This window comes from Aphidius gifuensis, linkage group LG5 (genome assembly GCF_014905175.1).
Source record: "Aphidius gifuensis isolate YNYX2018 linkage group LG5, ASM1490517v1, whole genome shotgun sequence".
NCBI classification, from domain to species: domain Eukaryota; kingdom Metazoa; phylum Arthropoda; class Insecta; order Hymenoptera; family Braconidae; genus Aphidius; species Aphidius gifuensis.
In genome coordinates this window covers 19,387,595-19,412,584 of record NC_057792.1, presented here as the reverse complement: position 1 = coordinate 19,412,584, position 24,990 = coordinate 19,387,595, and the positions used below count along the sequence as shown (strand labels likewise).

At 23.8% G+C, this 24,990-nt stretch overlaps 4 protein-coding genes across 5 annotated transcripts; 2 read left to right on the top strand and 2 right to left on the bottom strand.

The window, feature by feature from the left end:
- The first annotated feature begins 4,190 nt into the window (after window positions 1-4,190).
- Window positions 4,191-6,392, top strand: LOC122856545 (gustatory receptor for sugar taste 64f-like). Its single transcript, XM_044158221.1, has 9 exons — window positions 4,191-4,349; window positions 4,593-4,827; window positions 4,899-5,034; window positions 5,119-5,330; window positions 5,402-5,493; window positions 5,563-5,783; window positions 5,923-6,088; window positions 6,173-6,262; window positions 6,330-6,392. Exons 1-9 carry the CDS (start codon window positions 4,191-4,193, stop codon window positions 6,390-6,392), a joined length of 1,374 nt encoding a protein of 457 aa, XP_044014156.1.
- Window positions 6,393-6,998: 606 nt separating this feature from the next.
- LOC122858295 (aurora kinase C-like) lies at window positions 6,999-9,215 on the top strand. Its single transcript, XM_044161091.1, has 5 exons — window positions 6,999-7,114; window positions 7,450-8,157; window positions 8,218-8,352; window positions 8,428-8,818; window positions 8,888-9,215. Exons 2-5 carry the CDS (start codon window positions 7,484-7,486, stop codon window positions 8,981-8,983), a joined length of 1,296 nt encoding a protein of 431 aa, XP_044017026.1. The 5' UTR covers window positions 6,999-7,114; window positions 7,450-7,483; the 3' UTR covers window positions 8,984-9,215.
- A 194-nt stretch (window positions 9,216-9,409) lies between these two features.
- LOC122858294 (UPF0488 protein CG14286) lies at window positions 9,410-10,163 on the bottom strand. The gene is made up of 2 exons (XM_044161090.1): window positions 10,030-10,163; window positions 9,410-9,948 (listed from the first exon to the last, which is right to left on the bottom strand). The coding sequence occupies exons 1-2, from the start codon at window positions 10,048-10,050 to the stop codon at window positions 9,442-9,444; spliced, it is 528 nt and encodes a 175-aa protein (XP_044017025.1). The 5' UTR covers window positions 10,051-10,163; the 3' UTR covers window positions 9,410-9,441.
- A 1,004-nt stretch (window positions 10,164-11,167) lies between these two features.
- LOC122858293 (insulin gene enhancer protein ISL-1) lies at window positions 11,168-24,935 on the bottom strand. Of its 2 annotated transcripts, none has more exons than XM_044161087.1 (6): window positions 23,880-24,935; window positions 16,157-16,343; window positions 15,455-15,765; window positions 12,908-13,209; window positions 11,835-12,056; window positions 11,168-11,750 (listed from the first exon to the last, which is right to left on the bottom strand). In XM_044161087.1, the coding sequence occupies exons 1-6, from the start codon at window positions 23,995-23,997 to the stop codon at window positions 11,520-11,522; spliced, it is 1,371 nt and encodes a 456-aa protein (XP_044017022.1). In that variant the 5' UTR covers window positions 23,998-24,935; the 3' UTR covers window positions 11,168-11,519. The 2 variants fall into 2 exon arrangements, with proteins under 2 accessions (XP_044017022.1, XP_044017023.1); XM_044161088.1 differs by having other exon boundaries at window positions 11,835-12,041; window positions 23,880-24,914.
- Between the last annotated feature and the right edge of the window lie 55 nt (window positions 24,936-24,990).

Sequence of the window (24,990 nt, the reverse complement as noted above, 5' to 3'; positions counted from 1 at the left end):
GAATTAAATGCAAACATACTAGAACCATTTCCAAGAGGGAAACCAATACCAATAAAAATTGGTAAATTTACTGGATTACTTGATAAGGGTAAATTAACATTAAAAACAGAAGAAGGTGATACAACGTAAGTTGAATATTAAATAATAATTTCTAGCATCAAATTTTTATTATAATTAAAGAGAAGAGAGAGTTTTATTAAGAAAAAAAAATTATCTAGTGTTGATTATTGATTGATTTTCTTTATAAACATTTACAGATTTACTTTCCATCACACAGTGGGCCTTGAAGTTAAAAAATTGACTGAAACTTTACAAAATGAAATAGCTGCTAACGAAAAAGAGCAAACAATAATACGACACAGAAGAGGTAAATTTATTTACTCATTTTCAGGCTATAAAATAACCTTAGAAACACCGGAGCATATAAGAGAGTAAGTTGATTATTAATCAATAATTTTGAAAAATTTTTCTTTATTATTAGAATTATTCATTTGAAATATTTATTATTAATTAATATATCAATTGTTAATCATTTACAAACGATAAAAAATATACATCATTATAATAATACTATTTTTATTTTACAGGTTGACGGGCTTTTCTCGCATTCTCTCTGACTCAAATTTTAACAGGATGTATCCAATTATTGGCAATTTTAGTTCATCATATGATACTACAGTAAAAATACAAAAAGACAATAGTGATGAAGTGTAAGTTGAATATTAAACAATAACTTTAAATCATTTTTTTTCATTATTAGAGCTTTTGATTATTTATAAATATCTCCAATAAATTGTTGATAATAAGCATACATTATTAATAATATTATTTATATTTTACAGATATTATTGTACACAAATAGTGAATGTTGAATGTGACAAAAAGTTAGATGAAAATTTACAAAATCAACTTATTACTATTAAAAAAGTATCTTCAAGGAAGGATTTAGCTGAAGAAATGAAAACATGTGAATTAGTAATTGATAGTGGTGTAATTGTATTTAAAACACAAGATGGTGATAAATTGTAAGTTGTTTTATCGAGTGAAAAATATTTAGCTGTTTTGATTATTAACTATTTATTTATATTTCTAATAAATTGTTGATGTGAAATATATATTATTAATAATATTATTTTTACTTTACAGTGTTGTCCAACATAGATTGACCTGCGAAGTTTTCGAAGATGGTGAACAAACATATCTTAACTGGACGCAAGACATAAACGCGTTTGATTCATTATAGTAAAATCTATCATGGATATTACTAGATACCTGACGATGTCAATTAAATCATATTGAAATCGATTTGATTTTAGAGAAAGTCGTTGTTTTTCAAAAATATAATTATTGCAATCAAAAAATTATTATTAATGAAAAAAAAACTTAATGTAATTTATATACAAAGATTTTAAAACAAATTCGAATATTGATGATAAATATCATATATCTTTTATTGAAAATAAAACTCATGCATTTAAAAAAAATTCCCATAAACTTGTTCTATTTATTTTTATTTTGTTGATTTACTAGATTTAAAAAAAAATTGTTAATACATTCATAAAATAGTATGAATATTGATTAAATAGTAATTTTACATGTAGATTTAAGTTCATTTAATGAATATTCAATTTTTTCATTTAAATTATGACATTTTAATTATACAACATTAAATCTAATTTTTTTTTTCTTTTCAAAATAATTTTTATACTGTGTTTATAATAATTTTTCTTTTTTTAACATCAATAAACGTAATCATTATTTGTCTCATTATTAAATAGTCCATTTGATCGATTATCATTTTCAATTTTTCTTATATTTTCTGCAATCATTGTGTTTTGACAAAAAAAGAAGATTAATTATTATTATTGTTAATGAACATTTGCATGAGTTAGTACGACAATTATTGTAATAACAATTGATTAGCATGTTGACCCGATAATTTTGCATGTTATTGCATACAAGTTTTTAAATTTTAATTGAGCTGAATGACGTAATAATATTTTCCAATTATTATTGTTTGAAAAATTTTCCATTATCACCAGATATTATAGACTAATAAATAATGAAATTATCACAACAATTTTTTATATTTATCAACTAATTTTTTTTTTTTTTATAATATTCACTTTTACTTTTATTAAGACTTTTTATTAATTGATTTTTTTTTGTAAATTCAAAATGAACCAAAAAAAAGGTCATCATTTAAATGTTTTGGAAGAAAATATCTATTTTATATGATATTCCAATTTTAATTACAAAAAAAATTTAACGGTTTTTTAATTATGTTTAAAATCAACAATATTTTAAATAAGTTAAATATAAAACAAAATTTTATTTTTTAATCATTTTATAATTTCACAAATCGTATGAAACTGTTAACGATCATACAAGTATACAATAAATTGAACATGTTCAATAACAATCATGTTTGAATAATAAATTTTTTCTTACAATTATTTAAGTATTAATTAAACAATATATATTATAAATTTGCTGATAATTGAATTGTAATTTTATGTAATGGTATAATTTTTATTTACAATCATTTGTCCGCAGAATATTTATAGTGTAAGGTTAAAAGTACAAAAATAATATAAATAGAGACATTTTCCAATAAATATATATTATGATTTTTTAAAACCTCTTTCTTATTGCCATTGATATTTATTCAACCATTGATAATTAATTATTACAACCAAAAACATGTACTTGCACATTTCCAACATCGGTAACAATCGTCTTTCGAAGTACATTTGTTGGCCTCCGAGCTATCACCCTTTTTAGACCAACACCACATGTGTAAAATATCTGCACATTCTGTCCAACATTTTCCTTCGTCACATCCCCAATTATGAGGACATGTTGGCAGCTTCCAGGCTCTTTTGACACGTTCAATTAAAGTTTCATTGTAATTTCGTGGCAATGAATTTACACAAAAAAGTGTACTCAAACCAAAAATTATTAATATTGCCAATATGTTCTTCATTTGGAGTTAATTATTCCAAAAAATCTTGAAATATAATTAAATGATTTAGTACTTTTCAATAAAAAAAATAATAAAGTTTATTAATATATTATTTTAATATTATATTTATGGATTATATATACTTACTTTATTGAAGTTGTATATTTTTTTATTTTTCACAAGTTGATTCTGAAAATTGGTTCTTGTGAAAATGAGAATTTTCCAATTCATTATATACTCGAAGCATTAGCGAAGCATTAGCGATTATAAATAATTAAATTTCGAAAACTACCAATAAAATAAAGTGCATTGCAATTATGATAAAAAAAAAAATAATGAAAATAATTATTGTAAATGAGCTGATAAATTTTTTCATTGCATCGACACAAATAACATGAGACATATTTTTTTGTAGAATTTTTTTTTTTTTTTCCGAAAATCGGAGAAAAATCCGGAGAAATTCGGAAAAAAATCCGGAAAGATTATTTCTACCAGGGAAATTAAGGTAGTAGAATCAATATATCATATATGTATAATTCTATGAAATAAAATATTGAAAAAATATATTGTATTTAAAAAAAAAAAAAAAGAAATCTATATACTTACATATTTAATTGATTCAATTTTACTTGAGCACAATTTCAAGGAGGAAAAAGAAGAAGGCCTGAAGAAAAGTATTTGTGTCATTTAAAAAACTATATTTAATTATTAATATCACTAATATTGAAATTAATATACATCCTTTTATTATATACATTATTTTCATTTTCTGAGGAATAGAAATGGTTTTTTTTTCGTCTAGGCATATAAAAATTCATCCCGATGAAAAAAATTGAGTGTCTATATTATAAAATTAATTCCCTAATCGCTAAAAAAAATGCGAAGTTACAAATTATTTTTTTCTGTGTTGTAAACATCAAGTTGATTGATTATATTGATAGTACATACTATTTTTAATCATTTTAACAGTAACACATTGTATTCATGACTAAAAAAAAAAAATCTACTTTAACAATAAATATTTAAATATCTTGCCGAGGGCGCAAACTCGAAAAAAATTTACTCACAAAATTAATCATAGTAATAGCTTCAGTTTGAATCAGTTTGAATCTTAGGCCATACAATGATCAAAAAAAATATATTTATTTATTAAGTAATAAATTTTCAAATAATTTTTTAAAAATTTTTCTACACAAAAACAATTGAAATAAAATTATTTTTCAACATGTTATTGCTTCCATTGGATGCTAACGATGAAATTAAAAATAAAAATTTTAATAAATTACAAAATACCAATATAAAAAGTGTCAGTGAAACTTTTGAAATTCATAAAAGTTTTGTTGATTCTAATATATCGATTAAAAAATTCATTCCAAATAATGAGGTCAGTCAAAAATCATATAAAACAACAAAAAATGTAAGTAGATAATTTTCAATTAATTTAATAAATTGATTAAAATGCCCCAATAACAAAAATATTTACACAAACCCATACGTATTGTTTGTGTTTCCTTGTTTATTTTTTCCCTTTGATTCGATTATTACATGTATTTAATTTGATAAATTTTTTTCTATTTCATATAACAAAAACTAATATACAATAATTTTTTTTTAATCAATAAAATAGAACAAGGAATCTTTTCACAATGCAATTCGACCGATTCTTATGATTTCTCAAGTGTTTGGAATCCTTCCAGTTTCAGGACTGTCTGATTCATCATCAGACAAATTGACATTCAAAATTAAATCATTCAGAGGATTTTATACTTTAACAGTTATTTTTATGTTGATTATTCTTGTGTATTGTTCGACTGTTCATGGCATTGAAAATGTCAGAATGACTTCAAGTTTAAATAAAAAAAGTATCTATATTTTTTATGTCTATTAAAGTGTAGTCCATATACTAGATATAAATTATTATTTAAATATATAGGTTCAATAATAAGTGTAACAGCTGCAGCTGCTTTTTATGGATGTACTATTTTCGAAATCATAATTTTTCTATGGATGTCACCTCATTGGGTTAAACTCAATCGTAAATGGAAAGCAATGGAAAAACAACTGGACAGGTTATTCAAAAGAAAAAATCATATTTAAATATTTTTTTTTCAACTTAATTATATGAAAATTATATGAAATGTTAAATTTTATAGATCAAATAATATTTTCAACCACAATCCTCCAAAATTGAGATGCAAATTCATGACAATTTCATTGATATTATTTTTCTTTGCTATTATTGAACAAATTATTTGGATTATCAATATGATTTCAAGTCAACCTGTTACTGATTATTTCAGTGCAACTTGGCAAGAATGTTTTAAAATTCTTCATTCACAATCAGATATATTTACACTTGAAAATTGTAAGAATAATTTATAATTAACTCATAACTAAATTAACTCATAACTAAATTATATTATTTTTTAAAAATAGTTGACTTTAATCTCTGGGGAAATATTTTCTTGTTCATTGTGAGTAACTATGCAACATTCATTTGGAATTTCAGTGATTTATTTGTCATGCTGGTAACTATATTTATTTGATAAATTAATTTTCACTTAAATAAAATTTCTGATTAATTAAAACTTGATCAGGTGGCAACAGGACTTGCAGAGAGATATAAATCATTAAATTATGAAACAATTAATTTAATTGAAAAAAGTCATTGTACAATTCATTGGAGTCGTCTCAGAGAAAATTATTGTTCGTTAAGTTGGCTTGTCAAACAAACAGATGAGCTTATTTCTCCATTAATTTTAATATCGCTCGGTCATAATCTTTATTTCTCTTGTCTTCAATTGTCCTATGGGCTATCGTAAGGATAATTGTCTCTGGTGAAAATATTTTCGGAGGAATCGAAAAAAAATTCGGAGAAATATTTTCACCAGGAATGCTAATAAATTGAATTATATATTTTATTGATTATTGTACTGATTGTCCAATTGAAATTTCAGAATAAATACAAATGTAGATTTAAGTGCAGTATTTCCATTTATTACATTTGCATTTGTATTGGGACGAACGATGGCTGTTACATTTTTAACAGCGAGAATTCATGATCACAGCAGAGAAGCATTACCAGCTGTTTATTCTTGTTCATCATCCTACTTTACAATTGAAGTAAAAAATTTTATTAAATTATTTTTCATATGTTTTATAAATTGCTTGTGTATATTTATTTATTTTGGTATCATTTTATTTTAGATTCAACGTCTACAACAACAATTAACATCTGATGAAATATCACTAACTGGAATGAAATTTTTTTCCATCACTCGAAGTTTTATTTTGACTGTAAGTTTCATTATTATACTTTTATAAATGGAAACAATTTAAATTGTAATTTTTTTTGTTTTTTCAGATTGCTGGTGCTATTGTTACTTATGAAATTATTTTATTGCAAATGAATATTGCTAGAAAATAAGAAAAATAAATTAAAAAAATTTGGTAAAAAATTTAATTGTGGTAATTTAATGTTGTCAATGTTTGTAAGTAAAAATAGCCATGTTAAATAATAAAAATTTACAAATTTATATTTGCAATATTATATTTAATTATTCAACATATTTTACGTATTTTATTTGAATATTTATCCCTCTATTTTTGGAAATACAATTCAAACAAATACTTAATCATTTATGTCATTAAAAATTTATTTTATTATTTTTTTTTTGTACCACTTATGTATATTGATTTAAATGAAATTGAAAATATGATTTTATCTAAACTTGAAATGTAAATAAGAATGTGTTTTGTAATATAAATTTAATTATTTATTGTATGCATATTTTATAAGGCAAATAAAAACCAAAGCCATCAATAATTTAATCGAAAAGAATATATTTTTTTTTTCTAAAAATTTCTAAAATATTTATCGAACATTTTAAGATTTTTTTTTTTCACTTCGACGACTTAAAATTTAAATAGCTAATAAAATTTTAAAAAACTGATTTGAAATTTCCCACGTAAACATGGCGCACGCAAGGTCACGTGACTAATGAGAAGAAGAGAAAAAAAAAAGAGAGAGAAGAGAAAAGCAACATTAAAAAAAAAAATATATATAAGTTCGTTATTTTTTAAAAAACTAACATCATTTTGTTGTTTACATTAATATAAATAAATAAATAATAATAATAAATAATCAAGGTAAATGATTTAATTAATTTACAATTAAATAATTATAATAAGTTAATAACTAATAAAAAATAAATAAACTGGAGCAATATATTTGTCATCAAACATTTAAATCTATTTTTTAACAAACACACAAAATCAGTTAATATGCAAATTAATTTATTAACAATAAACGTCATTAAAAATAATTATAAAATTAAAATTATTTTGCTGAATTTATTAAGCTATTATTAATAATTAATAAAAATTATTTAGTAAATATTTTTATGGATTAACCTAAAAAACAAATAAACCCTTAATGTCAAATAAAATTGGAGTAAAATAAACAATATTAATTTAATTTTCAGTTTGATAATTGGTTAATGAAATTAATCATTAATAATGTTGAAAAACAGTGATAATAACTTACCACTTAAACAAGTACCAGTGTCAAATGATGAAAAAACAATCAACAATCATAAACAATTGAGAACATTAAAAACATTAACAATATCAAAAGATAAAGAAAATCTTGAAGCTTTAAAATTATCAGAATGTATAGCTGCTCAAACAATTGCAATAAATGATGTTAAAATAACAGAAAAAGAAAAAGATAAAACAATAAATAAAGTGCCTATAAAAAATGGAGAAAATGATAAGAAGAATGATGTTAAAATTGATGATAATGATGTTAAAAAAACTACCAATAAATTAACAATTAAAATTGATAAACCAAAAGAAGTTGTTGATAAAAAAATAGATAATACATCAAGTGGATCAAATGTAGTGTCATCATCTTCATCAAATTCAAAGACAGAATCAACATCTTCAGCAGCAGCAGCAGCATCATCTTCAACTTCATCAGCATCATCATCAAATGCTCCAAAAAAATGGGTACTAACAGATTTCGAAATTGGTAAACCACTTGGTAAAGGTAAATTTGGTAATGTTTATTTAGCAAGAGAACGTAAATCGAAATATATTGTTGCAATGAAAGTACTATTTAAAAATCAAATTGAAGAAGGTAATGTTGAGCATCAAGTACGAAGAGAAATTGAAATACAAACTCATTTGAGGTAATTATTACTGCAAATAATTTCAAGCTTATAAATTTATAAAATAATTTTTCATTACAGACATCCAAATATTCTTCGTATGTATGGATATTTCCATGACACTAAGCGAGTTTATTTAATTCTTGAATTTGCACCAAATGGAGAATTGTATAAGGCACTTAAAGATGCACCAGATGGTCGTTTTGATGAAGCAAAGTAATTAAATTTAAAAGATATTTTTAATATAATTAAATAGTATAATTATGATATTTAATTTTATTTATTTTTTAGAACAGCAAAGTATATTTATCAATTAGCTGATGCATTGAAATATTGTCACAGTAAAAAAGTTATACATCGTGATATTAAACCAGAAAATTTACTACTTGGAAGAGATGGTGAATTAAAAATTGCTGATTTTGGATGGTCAGTACATGCACCATCATCAAGACGTGATACATTATGTGGTACACTTGATTATTTACCACCAGAAATGGTTTTTGGTAATTCACATGATCATTCTGTTGATTTATGGGGTGTTGGTGTTTTATGCTATGAATGTCTAACTGGTAATCCACCATTTGTAACTAAAAGCTATGATGAAACATATAAAAAAATTATGAAAGCACAATATACATTTCCATCTTATGTTAGTGATGGTGCTCGTGATTTAATTTCAAAAGTAAGTTTTTTGCTTTTTTCTTATTTTTATTTATACAATTATTAATGTTTTGTTTTTTGTTTTTTTTAGTTATTGATTGTTAAATCAGAAAATCGTCTTTCTCTTGATGGAATTTTAACACATCCATGGATCATTGAACATCAAAAAACTAAAAAATCATCATAATTTTATAATGAAATATGTAAAATTTATTTTTTAAAATGAATCTGGACTTTGATCCATTTAAATTTAACTTTTTTTTAAAATACATTTTTTTATCATGCAAAAAATGGATTTTTTATTTAAATGAAAAAAAAATTTGAGACATTTTATGTAGTCATTACTTTAATTTAATTATCAGGAATGATGGGAATAAAAATATTTTTTGTTTAAATTAACAAGAAAGATAATTAACAAATTTTTTTATTGTGAAATTCAAATTATTTCTTGTTTTTTTATTATAAACCTCATAGGACTGAGTGGAAGTACCTTAACGCTTGCTTCATGAAATTTATCATGAAGAGAATTGTCAATTTACATATTTGTTAATTATTGAATTTATATACACTAATTGGATGATTGTTAAAAAAAATAGAAACATTCTTTAGTATATTATAAAAAAAATTTATTTCGACAGTTATAAATTAAAGAGAAAAATTGAATTTAAATGGCTCAGATTGTAATTGATTTTTTGAAAATAAGCTTGACAATTTAGGCTTATTTGATTGATGATTTTTGTCATCATCATCTGTGTTAGCTTTTCTTACAAAAAGTGATTTATTATCTTTATTTTTACTGTTTAAAAATTTAACATTTGATGAATTTTTGCCATATTTAATTTCATCTTTTTGCATTTTAGCACGATAATCACCAAATGTTGTTCTCATTATTTGACGTTTTTTAATCAAAGGTACATTACTACTACGTAATGAATTTAAATTTTTATTAGCATCTCTAGATTGTTTATCAGGTAATTGAGTAGTTTGTAATGTTAATTCTAATTGTTGAATACACCAACAAAGCTCAAGCTCAAATTTATTTTCTGATTCTTCATCAAGTCCACTTGTTGTAGGTTCACTTGTTGATATGGTATTTGATACTTGTTGAGGCAGTGGTTTTGATATTATTTTTGGAGGAAATCTTCTTCCACCCTGAAAAACAACAACAAAAATGTTCATTAGTCTTATCAAAAATACAAGTATATGTTTTTTTTCTAAATGAAAATTTCATACTGGCTTATATTTTGGTGGCATTGTGATAAATATTTTCACTTCTTTATTTATGTAATTTTTTATATTAAATAAAGTATATTTTTAAAAATTAATTAGATGTAAACATAAGCAAGATGTTGTCAACAAAAAACAATCTTAACCTCACAGCCAAAAAATATATTAAAAAAACCACATGGTAGTAATTTCGTCGGCAAGTTAAATTGACTTTCAACCGCTAGATGTCAGGCAAACGTCCAAAAATGTCCAAAAGTAGTTTAAAAAAAAATATTCAAAAAATTATTAAATACCTATGCTAATTATTTATTCAAAATTTTTTATTATTTTCCTAAAATTCTCTTTATTTCTCTTCCAGCTAAATAACTCCGGCAAAACAAAAATTCCCACCCCAAAATATCGTCAAAAATAAAATTCAAATTCATCAATTTTCCATTGTCATTTTTCAAGATCCAACTATCAAAATTAATCACATAAATAATTCGACATTCTCTCCAAGCCATTGCAAAAAAAATCACCTGAAAAATTTTACTAACAAACGTAGGGATAATTTTTAAATTTATAATAAATTTACAGTGGAATATAAAAATAAAACAACAATTTCACTAAATTTTTATTCTCTCTTCTTATTATTTTTTTTATTCGTTGTTTTTTTTTTTAATTATCTACATTTATATATCATTAAATATATTATGTATGTTTAACGAATTAATTTCTTTTTTTCATTTTTTTTCAATTCATTTTATTTAATTTTTTTTTTTTTTTTATACAAACATCCAAAATACGCGTTATCGTATTATGAAATTACAATAATAATTTACGATTTTTCGCTCTCTCATAATTATATATATAATTTCTAACTCTTATACATTTAAAATATTGATTAACTGTATTTACAAAAACAATATTAATTCATAATTTTTATTTATCAAATAATCAAGTGCATGTATTTTCATTGTTTATATATAAAAATGCACCATTTAGGCTTTGGTATTAAATTATAATAATAATAGCATTAATAAAAATAATAATTTTGAACATTACCCCCTGGGTTTAATTTTTTTTTTTAAGTTGATTAATGTGTTGCTCTCATTAACGATTTCATGTTACATTAATTATATTACATCGTCATTTGCCATTCATGTAATTATCGTATCTACCACCCCATACCTTTATCAAGTTTCTTATCTTTTTTTATTTCATTTATTTTTTCCCATGTCTGATACCAGCTTCTCGTCAATTAGCATATTACACTTGCCATTGAAATAAAATTAAAAAAAAATATATAAAAAAAATTAAAAATAATAAAATTAATAATAATAATAATAAAACAAACAAGATGTTTTGAACATTTTGATTAACATTTTTCTTTTTTTTCGTTGTTATTGTTTTTTGAATGAAATAAAATTGGGAATAAACTGATAATAATAATAATTCAATCAATTCAATTAATTATTTTATAATTTCTATATACATATTTTAGACTTAAAAATATACTAGGGACTTCCAGTGTCATGATGAAGTGAATCACTGTCACTTTCAAGATAGGTAACGTAGCTGTCTGTACTGTCTGGATGTTGTCCCATATCTGGACCACCAACAATTGAATGATGTCCACCAGGTGGTGGTAATTGTCCACCACCAATTACATCATTCATTGGACCACCAAGCATTGAGGGTTGAGGTAGCTGAGGTGGTGGTCCACCATGTATATCATATCCATGCATCTAAAAAATATCAAGAGATATTTATTTATTTTATTCAAATATAAATTGATAATAGAGGAAAAAGTTTTGGGTTAATTTATTTACCTGTGATACTAGATGATGAAATGATGGTGCATTTGGATCCATTCTATCAAGATCAGTGTGTAATGCAAAATCAGATAATGCTTTCCATGGTGGTTGATATGCTTGTACTTCTAGTGGTGTCATGCCAATTGGACTTTCATGTCTAACTGGACTACTTGCAACCATTGGAATACCATGCATACCACCAAAACCCAATTTTCTGCCATCCTGCAAACCAAAATACTTCGATATGTTAGATATTAGGATTTTTTAATTAAATATTTAATTTTTTTTTAAATTATTTAATTTAATTTTAATAGAATTTTTTAATTTAAAAGGTATATTTTTAATACAAAATATAGAAATGGGAAAATTTAGGTAAATAATATTGGAGATTTTTAATTTATTTTTGAAATATTGAATTAAAATTTTTAAATTAATTTAATTTGAAATATTTTTAATAATTAAAAAAATTATATTTTTAACACAAAACATAAGATGAAGAATATTTGTTCAATATTAAATTAAAATTTTTTTTTTTAATTAATTTAATTTTAATGAAATTTTTTATTTTAAAAATTATATTTTTAATACAAAATATAAAAATGTAAAAATTTAGCTAAATAATATTTAAGATTTTAATTTATTTTTAAAACCTTAAATTAAAATTTTCAAATTTATTTAATTTAGTTTTAATGAAGATTTTTTAATTGAAAAAAAATATTTTTAATAATTTTAACACAAAAAATAGGGTATAATGGAAATTTAGATAAAAAATATTTAATAAATATTGAATTTAATTTTAATAAATATTTTTAGTTGAACAAAAATATTGAAAAATATATATTATTTTTTCCACAAATTATTTAGCTTTATACTCCAAAATTTTGACTTTTTTTTTTTGTGTATTTGACGTCTTTTGATTACTAAAATTATGAATAATAACAGAAAAAAAAATTGAGGCTTTTTTGGGTACATAAATTGTAGATTTACGTTTTTTTTTATAGATTATTCTTTTTATAATTGAATTTTCTTATTTAAAATTAAATTAATAAATAATATGATTCAATAAAAATAGATAATTTTAATATTACCTTTTCTTGTTGCATCTGTTGCTTCATGGCTATAGTTTTTTTTTTATCTTTACAACGTTTATTTTGAAACCAAACTCTAATTACACGTGGACTCAATCCAGTCATTTCAACTAATTGTTCTTTCATAAGTGCATCAGGTCGTGGATTTGCAGCATAACAAGTTCTTAGGGTATGTAATTGTTTTTCATTTAGTACTGTTCTAACTCTTGTTGGTTTACCATCAGATCCACCACCACTTTTGTGGCCACTTGGACCTCTTATACTACTAACTGCTTTGTGAGATCCACTCTCTGATCCAGAGTCTAAAATTAACAATTCAAAACAAATTAATCATTTAAACAATATTATTTTTTATTTCATTATTTTTTCGTAAATATCTCTGAACAAATTTATATATTTTTATAGATTCTTTTTCATCCAAAAAACAATTATATATATTTATGAAAAATAGCTTATAAAATGTCTTATTTTCTTAATTAAAAAATACAATTGTTTTGTATTTTATAATAACAAAATAATATCAATTTTTTATCTACTTTGTTCCCTTCTTTTTGTTGCAAATTTAAATAATTAAATTTATATATATTTTTATACTAATTTTATCGTTTACATATTTAATTACATAGATAAAAAATTTAAAATATAATTTATATTCAAATAATTATCCAGTTAACAGTATAACATCAAAAAAAAAAAAATGTCTTTTTACATAAAAAACAAACTAACGGAAATGAAAAAAAAAGAAAAAAAAAAAAAGACAAAAACTAATATAAATATTTCGAGCAGAATTTAATATAAACAAAAGTGAAAAAAAAAAAATAGTAGCAAATGAAATCCTCCGACGGGGGCTTATTGTTTTTGGGTCCTATCCAAATAAATTTGAGCCCATTGGGAAAAGCAATACGAACCTTTTTTTCTCTCTTCAAAACAAGAACACTCAGACAAAAAAAAAAAAAAAAACTAAAGCAACTTCATCGTCGCGGGAAATTTTCTTTTCTCAAACGTGAATATTGTTTTTTCATTTTTTTTTTTTTTTTCATTTTTAAATTTCGTTTGATATAAATATATATATTTTTTTTCGTTTTGTTTTGACTGAGTACAATATGAAGCTGGATTTCCCGAGTGGATACCACTTGGAATGAGTCTCGAGTGGATGGCGGTCGTTTAGTATTTTAGTAAGTATATATATACAAGCCGGTATTTTATAAAAGGCAAATGGTTTCGTTCGTTTTCATCGTCGGCAATATTAACTTTGATGTTTTAAGCCGAATGTCGCGTATAGTCATCGCGGTCAAACAGATATGCATACAACAACTCTGCACACTTGGATTCCAAGATATCGATGTGTATAAATACGTGTGTGGCTGTCTCAAGTCCACCTTTAATCCTATAAATAAACTTTACCTATTTATATTTATTTATTTTAGAAAAAAAATTTAATTTTTTTCCAATAGTAATCTCTGTAGATTAGTTTATTGTATTTGTCATTTATGGAGATATCGATATTTGAACAATTTGATTTATCATCTTGTTGTTATCCACATTCAATATTGCACAACTAATTATCAACAATTATCACTGTGCTAATATATACATAATTTATATATATATATTTGCAAAAAAAATATAATTTATATTTATTTTTTGCCAAAAAATATTTAAAATTTAATCTTATTAAAAAAATTATTACATTTTTTTTTTTGAATTTTTATCGTTAATTTTTGTAATCCTATTTGACATTCATAAAAATAAATAAAATTTTAAAAAATATAAATAAAATATCAATGATAATTTAAAAAAAAAGCTAAATGAATAAATTTTTTTTTTTTTTTTTTTCTCGTTGAGAGTATACAACACAGTAGTTGGCAAGTTAGTGTCAAATTTGACACCTTCACGAGACAATAAAAAATTCCCATATAGTATCAATAATTTACTAAGCTTATAATATTTTTATTTGTATATAGTTGTAAATGAAAAAGTTGTGTATATCCTGCAGTTGAAAAAATAAAAAAAAAGTGCATATATTTGTGCAAATTTTATTTGTTAAAAAAAAAAAAAAAAGGGCTACTGTATTTTGTAAAAATAATTGACATGAAAATTAGCTGCAAGATGACTAATAAATTTAAAATAAATATTATTTTTTAATTTAAAAATATATTTATTTTTTTGTTGAGAATTTAAGCTTTATTTTTAATCCAGGGATTTTTTAAGGGGTCAATTTTTTAGGGTAAATTTTAACACTTAAATTATCAACACATAATTACCCCCTGGATTGAAAGCTAATTCAACACCCATACTGACCCTTTTGTATTTTGCTACTGGGATTTTTTAGACACCCTTGACAAATTTACTTTTGATCGCTTCACTGACTGATATTTTAACATGTAATCCATGCCTTATTACACACAATAATCGTTTCAATTTTACCCTTTTTTATATTATTTTTAAATATTTATGATTAATCAAGTTTATATTAAAAATTGTTTTTTTTTGTTCTATATAAATTTGTTCATAAATATTTAAAGTAATTAATAAAATGATTTTTACCTGATAAAGATCCATCATTTGATTGTAAATGATTACTATTATTATTATTATTTAATGCAGCATTATTATTATTTTCATTTGCTCCACTATCAACAACACCTGTACAAAATTTTCCACTTTCAAGCATGTCATGATCTTGACGACAAAATAAACCATCATGTCTCAATGCAAATTGATCACCAGTTTCAAGTTTTCTCATACATGCTGAACATCTAAAACATTCTTTATGATATATTTTTGTTTTAGCTCGCATTACTAAATCATTTTTGTTGAATGATTGACTGCATTTATCGCATTTGGTCCCAAATAAACTGTAAAAAATTAATCAATAAATATAAATTAATTAAATTTGTTATGATAAAACAAATAAATTTCATTTTTAATTACATATTATTATTTAAAATATTTAATTTTGTTTTTAAATAGTAATTTTCTATAAAAATATCATCAATTTGTTATTAAATTTTTGTAAATTTTAATTATTATTATTTTTTAAAAGTCAAAAAAAAAAAAAAAAAGCTGGGTGCTGAGCATTGACTCATGACGGATCGATTTGAATAAATATTTTTGCTTTATGCCCTCGTGTGCAAGCTCAGTTATGAAATAAATATTAAAAAAGCTCAGCTTACAGTATTTGAAATTAATATAGGATAATAAATTTTATTATAAAAAAATATATGTATTTATAGTTTGTATACTGACCGGGTGTAATCACGTTTGCAGTATGTTTTACCATCCCTGACAAAACACGTGCATCTTTCATCTAGGAATTGTTGACATTCAGCACATTTTAAACATGCTGCATGCCATTCAAGATCAGGTGCTACCCTTAAAATCCACTGGTCATTAATCCATCCACCGCAACCCACACACAATGAGCTTTTAGCTTCTGTAAAGAAAAAAATTGTTATATAATTGCATAAATATAAATTATTAATTAATTAATTTGGCTTGTAATTAAAATTAAATTAACAAATAAAAATTGAGAATTGAATTTACAGAATATTTATATACGAAAGAAAAATGCCCAAGATATATTTTGTTTTTGCTTTTTTCAATTGATTTTTTTCGAATTATTGATCAATGATTTATGGATTGATTGATCATGATTTTTTTGATGACAATGTTAAATATTGGGTGGATGTTTTGTTGGGTGAAAAATGGGCGTGTTTTAGCGGTTAAGTAGGCGGTACTGTTTTGAACTTGTGGAGTATATAAAGCGTCAAGCGACGGGAGCTGAAAAGATAAACTCCGCCCCGAAAGTCGATCTGACAGGACTTTTTTTATTTTTTTAAAATTTTTTTTCTACTTTAGATATATATTTTTTTATTTTTTTTTTTGTTTGAAAGTGTATCGAAAGCGACACACAGCGCGAGCGCAGTGACAGAAATCAAGTTTTATTTTGCGCACACGCATATTCATAAATATCAGACTATTATAAACTCACATACAAATCTTGAAAGCTGTCAAAATGATTTCAAGAGAATAAAAAATGATATTTAAAAAAATAAATTATATATACAAATAAAAAAGGATTTTAAAAAAAAGTTAAAAAATACGATAAGAAAAGTCATTTACATACATAGAAGCCATCACCTTGAAAAAATTTTAAGGAAAAAAAAAAATGAATAAAAATATTTAGAGATAATTTAAAGAAACTGACTTGGTTAAATTTATAGCATTTTACATGATATTTTTTCAATGAAAATCCATATGAAATTTAATAATATTTAAATGAAAATGAAACTTTTTTTGATGAAACATTTTTTCATAAAGTATTATAAAATAATAATTGCAATTATATTGATGATTAAATTTGAAGATATATAATAAGACTCACAGTTTACGAAAATAATTAATGTTGACAATTTTAAATATTGTCGTTGATGCACAGTGATATTAGATAGGTGGATATTTAAAATTTTAAATATTTCCGAGTGACAGGGTTTTTTTTTTCAAATTACAGTTTTTATAAAAATTCAGGTTTTTAAAATACTGATAAGAAATAATACAAGCCAATTTAACCACGTTGCTTTGAAGATACAATTTTTAAAAATGATTTGAACAACAAGTACTTCAAGTATTAACCAACACTAATAATTCAGGCTCGTACGTAAATAAGGGTGCTTCAAATTGGATAAGTTTAAATTTTTATTTTTCATTAATTTTTTCTTTTTTTTTTCTTTACTAATTGATTGATATTTTTTTTAATCCACCCAGTAATTTATCATGACCAATTTTCTACTATCAATTTTTTTTACTAAAAAAAAAAATCATACTGTAATAACACCCTTATTTTTCATCAATTTCCAAGCATCCAAACTTTGTTGATTAAATTTAAAAAATCAAAAGAAAAAATGAGTATTTTTTCAACTTGGTTTCATTTATTTCCAATCGGCCCAAAACAATATAATATCCCTATTTTTCATCCAACAATAAATTATTTAATTTGAAAAATAAACTAATCACCTTGAGTGGCAAGGAGCCAGTAAGAGCTATCATAGAGTAACAAAAGCAAAAAAATAAAAATCTGCGTAAATTAAAATTCCCTATGTATAATATAAAACAAAAAATTTATAACTAATGAAAATACTTGCAAAAATAAGTCTCGTAATTCTTGTCGATTTATCTAAAGATCCTGATGGGATACTTGTTTTCCAGAATCACGTTAAGTTTTTCTGTTTTCTCTCTCAGGCAACAAGTATGTACACCACGATATATACCACCGGCATCGGTATGGTTAAACGCGGGTTGTGTGACCTTTTTTTTTTTTTTATATTCATTTAATTTTATTTCTCTTTATTTTTATTCAAATCCCACTGCGCGTTTTACAACAAGTCGGTGTAGAAGAAAAATATATAATAAAATGAAATAAAAAAAGAAAAACAAGGTAGACTGCCGAGAGAAGTGCCGACAACAACACCGAACATTTTCAAACGACCAGTTGAAAATCTTGGATATGTTGTATGTGGTTAAGACTTGTGACTCTGTAGGTGCACACACGTCGATGTGAATTAAAGTGAGAAAGGATTATATGTATATGCAAAGCCGGTGTTGATCAAAGAAGCCACTGATCTCATCCCATATAACGATCATGCATTTATATATATAGTGTATGTTTATTTGTTGGAAATGCTCCATTAGCTTCCACTGACATTTTGCCCACCTCAACTTCAAACCCTTCAATAAAAAAAAAAAAAAAAAATCAGTGTAACAAGACTAAAAGTCATTCAACGTAATTTAAACTAAAGATTCAGACTTGAAAAAAAATATAGGTATATAATCACTCGATATTATACGACGAATTAAAAAATTTAATGTCAACTAAGATAAACATATATACGCAAAGTGTTTTAAGGGGTTTAAATGATTTTTTTTTAGTTGAATGTGAGAAACAATATTTTTCCTTTGTAAAGGAAATGTTATTTGTCTTTTTCGCACTCATCCAAGAGGTCTCTAGTTTTTCTTTATTAATAATTTTTTAATACTTCATTTATTAATTATAAAAAAATAAAGCTCTAAATCTTTTTTATTTTAATTCCATACACTTTGGTCTTTGTTTTAACCCTATAGCTTTTTTTTTGTGATGTCATATTGTTGTTTAGAGATGTTGGTATTTTAAATTTTAATGGTCTATTTTTTGACAATAAACATATTCTCATTAAGAGACCATGTTGAAAGTTGTCAACTTTGAAAATTAATATAAAAATAAAAATTTTACTATTTGAAAGTTAATTATCTTTTAAAATCCGAAAGAGAAAAAATTGAAATTTTTATACATGTATTTGTTTTTTTGAGCACTAAATTTTAATATAGGAAATGTAAGAATATTTCGTAAAAAAGCTCGAGCTTGTGAAAAATAAAAAATGTCAACTTTGACACTCATTAGAAATTCTATTATCCAGAATCAACGCTTAAGCAGTTAATTTTTTAAATTTTCACCTTTATTAATTTTTTTATAAATAAAACTAGAAAAATTAAATTACTTGTAATATTGTTTTTCATATTTATCTGTTTGTCATTAATTCATTTTAATTTTTATCACTCAAATAATCAATATGATCAGGACAATTCAAAATAGCCTTGTTTTCGATTGACTCGCTTTTCACCAAACTTCCAAAAATTATTCAAACTTCCAATACAAAAATAAAAAGAAAATAACAATAAAAAAAATTTTCTTAATTGTAATTTGCATCTGTGAAAATAAAAATTAAATCATCCGGGTAAAAAAAAAAAAAAGACAGGAATAAGAAAAAAAAAAAAAAAAAAATGAAATGGTCTTAGTTATTTTTTAGTCGTCGTCGCAAAAAAGTTCAGAGACACCGACTCTCTTGTCACGCGCGTTTCATCGGTATTTCGTTAACACCTTTTCTAATTATTTTATTTTTTTTTTAGTTCAAATAAATTGCCATCTTCCGTCATCATTATCATCATCATCATCATCATCCATGCGACTACTCCAATGTTTTGAATAAAATTAATTTGTTTAATATACATTTTTTTATTTTAAAATTTGATTTTATAAGTAATATAAAAAAATATATTTATTATAAAGTTTAATTTTTGAATTGCACGTTTGCCGGTGTGTTTTTTGTGTGTTGATATAACGTCGGCGGCCGCCCACAGTGATCAAGATGAGAGGACAATATCGCAACACGATCAGTGAGAAACCCACCGGCGGTGACTACCGGTTGAATCTCTGATTTTTTATTTAGATAAAAACGCAAAAATTTGTCTTTCAGAAAAATCAATTTATCCATAAATTATTAAATTATCATAATTATTTCTAATAAAAACAATTAAATAGTAGTTTTTTTGTTAAATAATTATAATAAAAAATTAATTAATGCTGCAGTGAGATTTTATTAATCAAGTGCTTGTTTCAAATGATGATGATCCTTCTAATTTCTTTTTTTTTTCTTGTGTTTTGTCGACATGATCATTCGTCTGTTATCCTCCCCCTCACCCACAGTGTATATATATATTTATTTATTTATTTTTTGAGGACGAAATTTATGTAGGTGTTGGCCGTGGTTTTATCAGTAACCGGCATTCCTGTTCGTCCAAACTGGCGCCCCGACGTCGCCAAAGAGCAGGTTCTAATTCGTGAGTCAGTTTTCAACTGTTTAAAAGTTGGAGAACACGCTGCTTCGTTTGGCCCCCGGGACTCAATCTTTAACACTTTTTTTATTTCTTATTTTTTTCTTCCATCTTATATAGTTTTTAGTTTCTGATCTTTGTGTCGCCTCTGGTTTCCTATCTTTATCCCTGGCGCCCTCCTTTTTTTCCTGGCGCGACGGACACACACACACATTGCCAGAAAAACACTGAGATCGTAAAATTTTTGAAAATATAAAAAAATATTATCTTTATCAACTCTTTTACCTGATTATAATGATTTTTTTTTTTAATTCAAATTTCAAACAAGCTAGGCAAAATTAAATTATCCTATTTATTTTTAAAATAAATTTCAAAAAAAGACATGATGAATTTGATAAATTTTTTATAACTGGGAAAAGTCAAAAATTTTATTTATTTAGTGATTTTTTTAAACTGGAAAAATTTAAAATCCAGAAGGCAGATGATTTAATTTTTTTTTTTTTTTTTTTTGAATTTTATTTTTTTATTGCAGATAATAAAATGGCCCTCTCACTTTTTTTTATATTTTTTTTTTATTTTTATGTATTATACCTTTTTGTATAACTGATTGTAAATAAGAAAATAAAAATCCCGGAGGCACATCATGACACGTCGACATGGACCAAGAAAATATATAAAAAAAAAAAAAAAAAGATAACGAATAAATAAAAAAAAGGAGTATGTTTTCTAAAAACTGATGGCGCCAGAGTTTATTTACCATTTTACAGTATTTCAAATATTTTACGTTGAACAAGAAAAACCCCCCGGATTTTATATCGTGTCTAGTCCTCTAATCTTTTCATCATTAGTGTCCGGTTTTCCTGTTTCCTATTTTCTTCAAGTAAAAAATAAAAATATATTTTTCCATCTCATCTTAGATATATACCCACTGATACATCTTTGATAACATAAACTTGTCGCGACAAAATCCAATGATAAATATCATGCTAAAAAAAAAAAAAAAAAAAAAAATTAAGTCTTAAAAATTATTTCAACACTATTTGGTTTTTTTTTTTTTTTTTTTTCAATCAAGTTCTCCGATGGGATACATGAATATTCGAGTGCCTCATTATCATCAAGATATTCCGAGATTTATTAGCATTAATTATTCGATATTTTTTGCCAATAATTACCACCGACTATTAATGTTTTTACTATATTAAAAAAAATATATTTCATTCGTCAATGCGATAAGGAATCTTAAATTTTTATTGAAATATAAATGTTGTTTTTTTTCTTTATTTTTCTAGATTAAATTTTAATATCTTTTAATTTTTTTTTTCAGTAAAACATCACTTGTGTTACAAAAAAAAATTAAAATAAATACAAACTTTTGTTCATTGAAATTTTCATTAAGAAGTTGAAAGAAAAATGCTCCAAAAAAATGGTTAAAGTAGTCAATTCATATTGTTAAAAGAAAAGTACACTTAATAAATAAAATAAATAAATAAATTTGTTATATAGGCTTAATTCAATTGCAAGCCACCGGTCCGCAAACACTCATGATAATTCAATCGTATTTTGTGCACCCCCTGGTGTCCCGCACGAGTGACCTTTTTTTTTTTTGCCCCCCTCTATTTTTATTTTGACATACCATTGCCGACGGCATGCGTACACACACACATATATATTAAAAGCTCACATAAGCTGCGAATATTGACATGTGTGTGTATACGAAATTTAAGACTTTTCGTATCATCCCCCCTGAAGCAAAATAAAATGCAAAAAAAAAAAAAAAAAGGTTTGGGGGGTTTGATAATGAATGTATTTGTGTTTGTATATGTATTTATTTTTGTGTAGGTGTATGAAGTAAATACAATATAATGACAATAAAAAAAAGCTCATGTAATAATAATATATGAAAAGAGAACATCTGCACTGTAATCGGTTAATGATTTCGAATATACAACACCACTGGGAATTGACCAAGTTATTAAGACGATGAAATCTAAATCACCCATGAGACACATTAATGTCATATTTTTTTTATTTTCTTCTATTTTCTTGTATTTTTCTATTTTATGGCGTTTTTAATATGGTTATTTTTTGATAATGAATTATTTTTGTAATGAGTGTAATTGAATTTAATATTTTTTTTTAGTATTTTCTTTTATGAAGAATTATATATTAGTTGATCAATTATTTTTAACAGTTAATAATAGAAAATATATCAGTTATAAATGTGAAATATATATTTATAGATTTTGTGATTAGTTTATATATTGTTTATTGTGCTTACTCCTTTTTTTTTTTACAGTAGTTTAAACAGCTTTATTTTTTATTTTCCATTTAAATTTAAATTGTTCTTTTTTTTTTTTTGGAGTATAAATTTGTATTTTTTATACTAAAATATATATATATAGACATAAAAAAAATGATATTTTTGTAAAAACTATAAATATTTAACTTGATTTAAAAATAATGTTTTTAATCAAACTACAAGTGTAAAAATAAAAATTTTAAAAAAGGATAATATGGTCAGGCAGTTTATCAACAAAAAAAAAAATATATTTTCAAAAAATAGATAGAGGATGTTAAAATAGAAAAAAAATTATAAAAATAGTAAATAAAATTAAATTTTTATAAAAAAGTTAATTATTAATTCTCGAATGTAATTTAAAATATATTTTATTATTTAACTAATTTTGAATTATTTAAAATAAAAGTAGTTGAGTGAAGTTAACAGTCTACAACCCTCTTAACAATTAAAATATTTTATTATTACTATTACTATTAATAGTAATTATTATATGTGAATTATTTTATGAATGACAGTTGATTGTTGATATTGCCGGATACGCGAGTAGTGCATAATGCATATTTGATAAATTAGTATACACACTAATAGAACTGGACAGTCCGTTTTATAAATTTAATATGGATTTAGCTGATAATATTGTGTAAAGTTTATAGCATCAATATATAAACTATATCGACAATCTGTCGCTTATAATAAATAAATTATAAATATAGAAAAAAAATAAAATTGAAAATACTTGATTTTCAATGTTTCATATATTTATATCCAGTCAATTATTTTTTTTTTCAATCGATTTTTATTTTCTTTCAATTATATTGAACAATTTGTAAATTTTTATTTTTTTATAAATAGACGATATATAGTTTAGTGGAGTATTTAATTATTTTTTAATAAATTGAACGAAATATTATTTGTAAAAAATAAAGTCTTGTATAAAATTAGAAAGTTTTGACTGTTTTTTTTTTTTTTGAGAAAGTTTGTTTACATAATTAATAAAATAAAAAAAAAATAAAAAAAAAGACATACTTTGTGATATTGGATCACCAGAATCATCCTGTATCTTGACAGGTGATATCTTGAGACTTCGTGGTGGCCCCTGAAGTCCAAGATGTCCGGGTCCTCCGATTGGACCCGTTCGCTGCATCACGCTTGAGCCCCCAATTTTTGCAACTTCCGACGCCCAATAATTTGGGCCTCACTTTAAAATTAATTTTAAATATATTATTTATATTTTTTTCACAAGTTTTTTCTCTTTTTTTTTTTTTCAATTAAATTATCAATTATTATTATCACCATCACAAACACATTGTGTTATATTGAACATTGTTCATATTATTTTTATTTTTATCACATTAATTACACCGTACAATTATGTTAATACACCTTTTTTAATTTCAAGTATAATTATAATTAATTTTATTTATCACGAGGATAACCTCGTGTTGTCCTTTCGTTATCGTATCGTTAAATTAACAAACAATATTAACTTCAATATCATTATTTAAAAAAAATTTTTTGTCAACACTCAATTATACATCGTCGTAATCCCATTATCAAGGTAAAAAATGTTTATGTTCAATCACAACCACTGCAAGTTCACCCATTTAAAAAAAAATAAATAAATTTCATATATTAATCACAAAATAAATTATTCACTTTTTTATCTTTCACAAATTTTAAAAATAAATAAAATAAATATTGGCGAATTTTATTAATCCATCAAGGTGTGTTCAAGTTGTTTCAAAATGGCCGATGTTCCCCCGGGTCCTGACAGTGGCGGCAAATTATTTCAAATTTGATTTATCAAAAAAAACAATTTCTTTATATTCACACTGATTTTTTAAATAATTATTATTAATTATTCGAAAAAAAAAAAAAAAATTCTGGACTAGTTGACAATTATCAATGTTTATTAAATAATTTTATTTATTTATTTATTTTCTTGGTATATAAAAAATAAATAAAATAAAAAATAAAAATAAAAAAAAAAAAAAAATAAATATTTTGAATAACGTGGGTTTTGTATATATAACGTGTATCAAACCCCGACGATGTTGACGGCGCGGGGCCCAGTGAGGCACTGACTTGTTCTTTGACTTGTATATTTTCCCCGCGTTTCAAAACCGGCAAGCTAGTT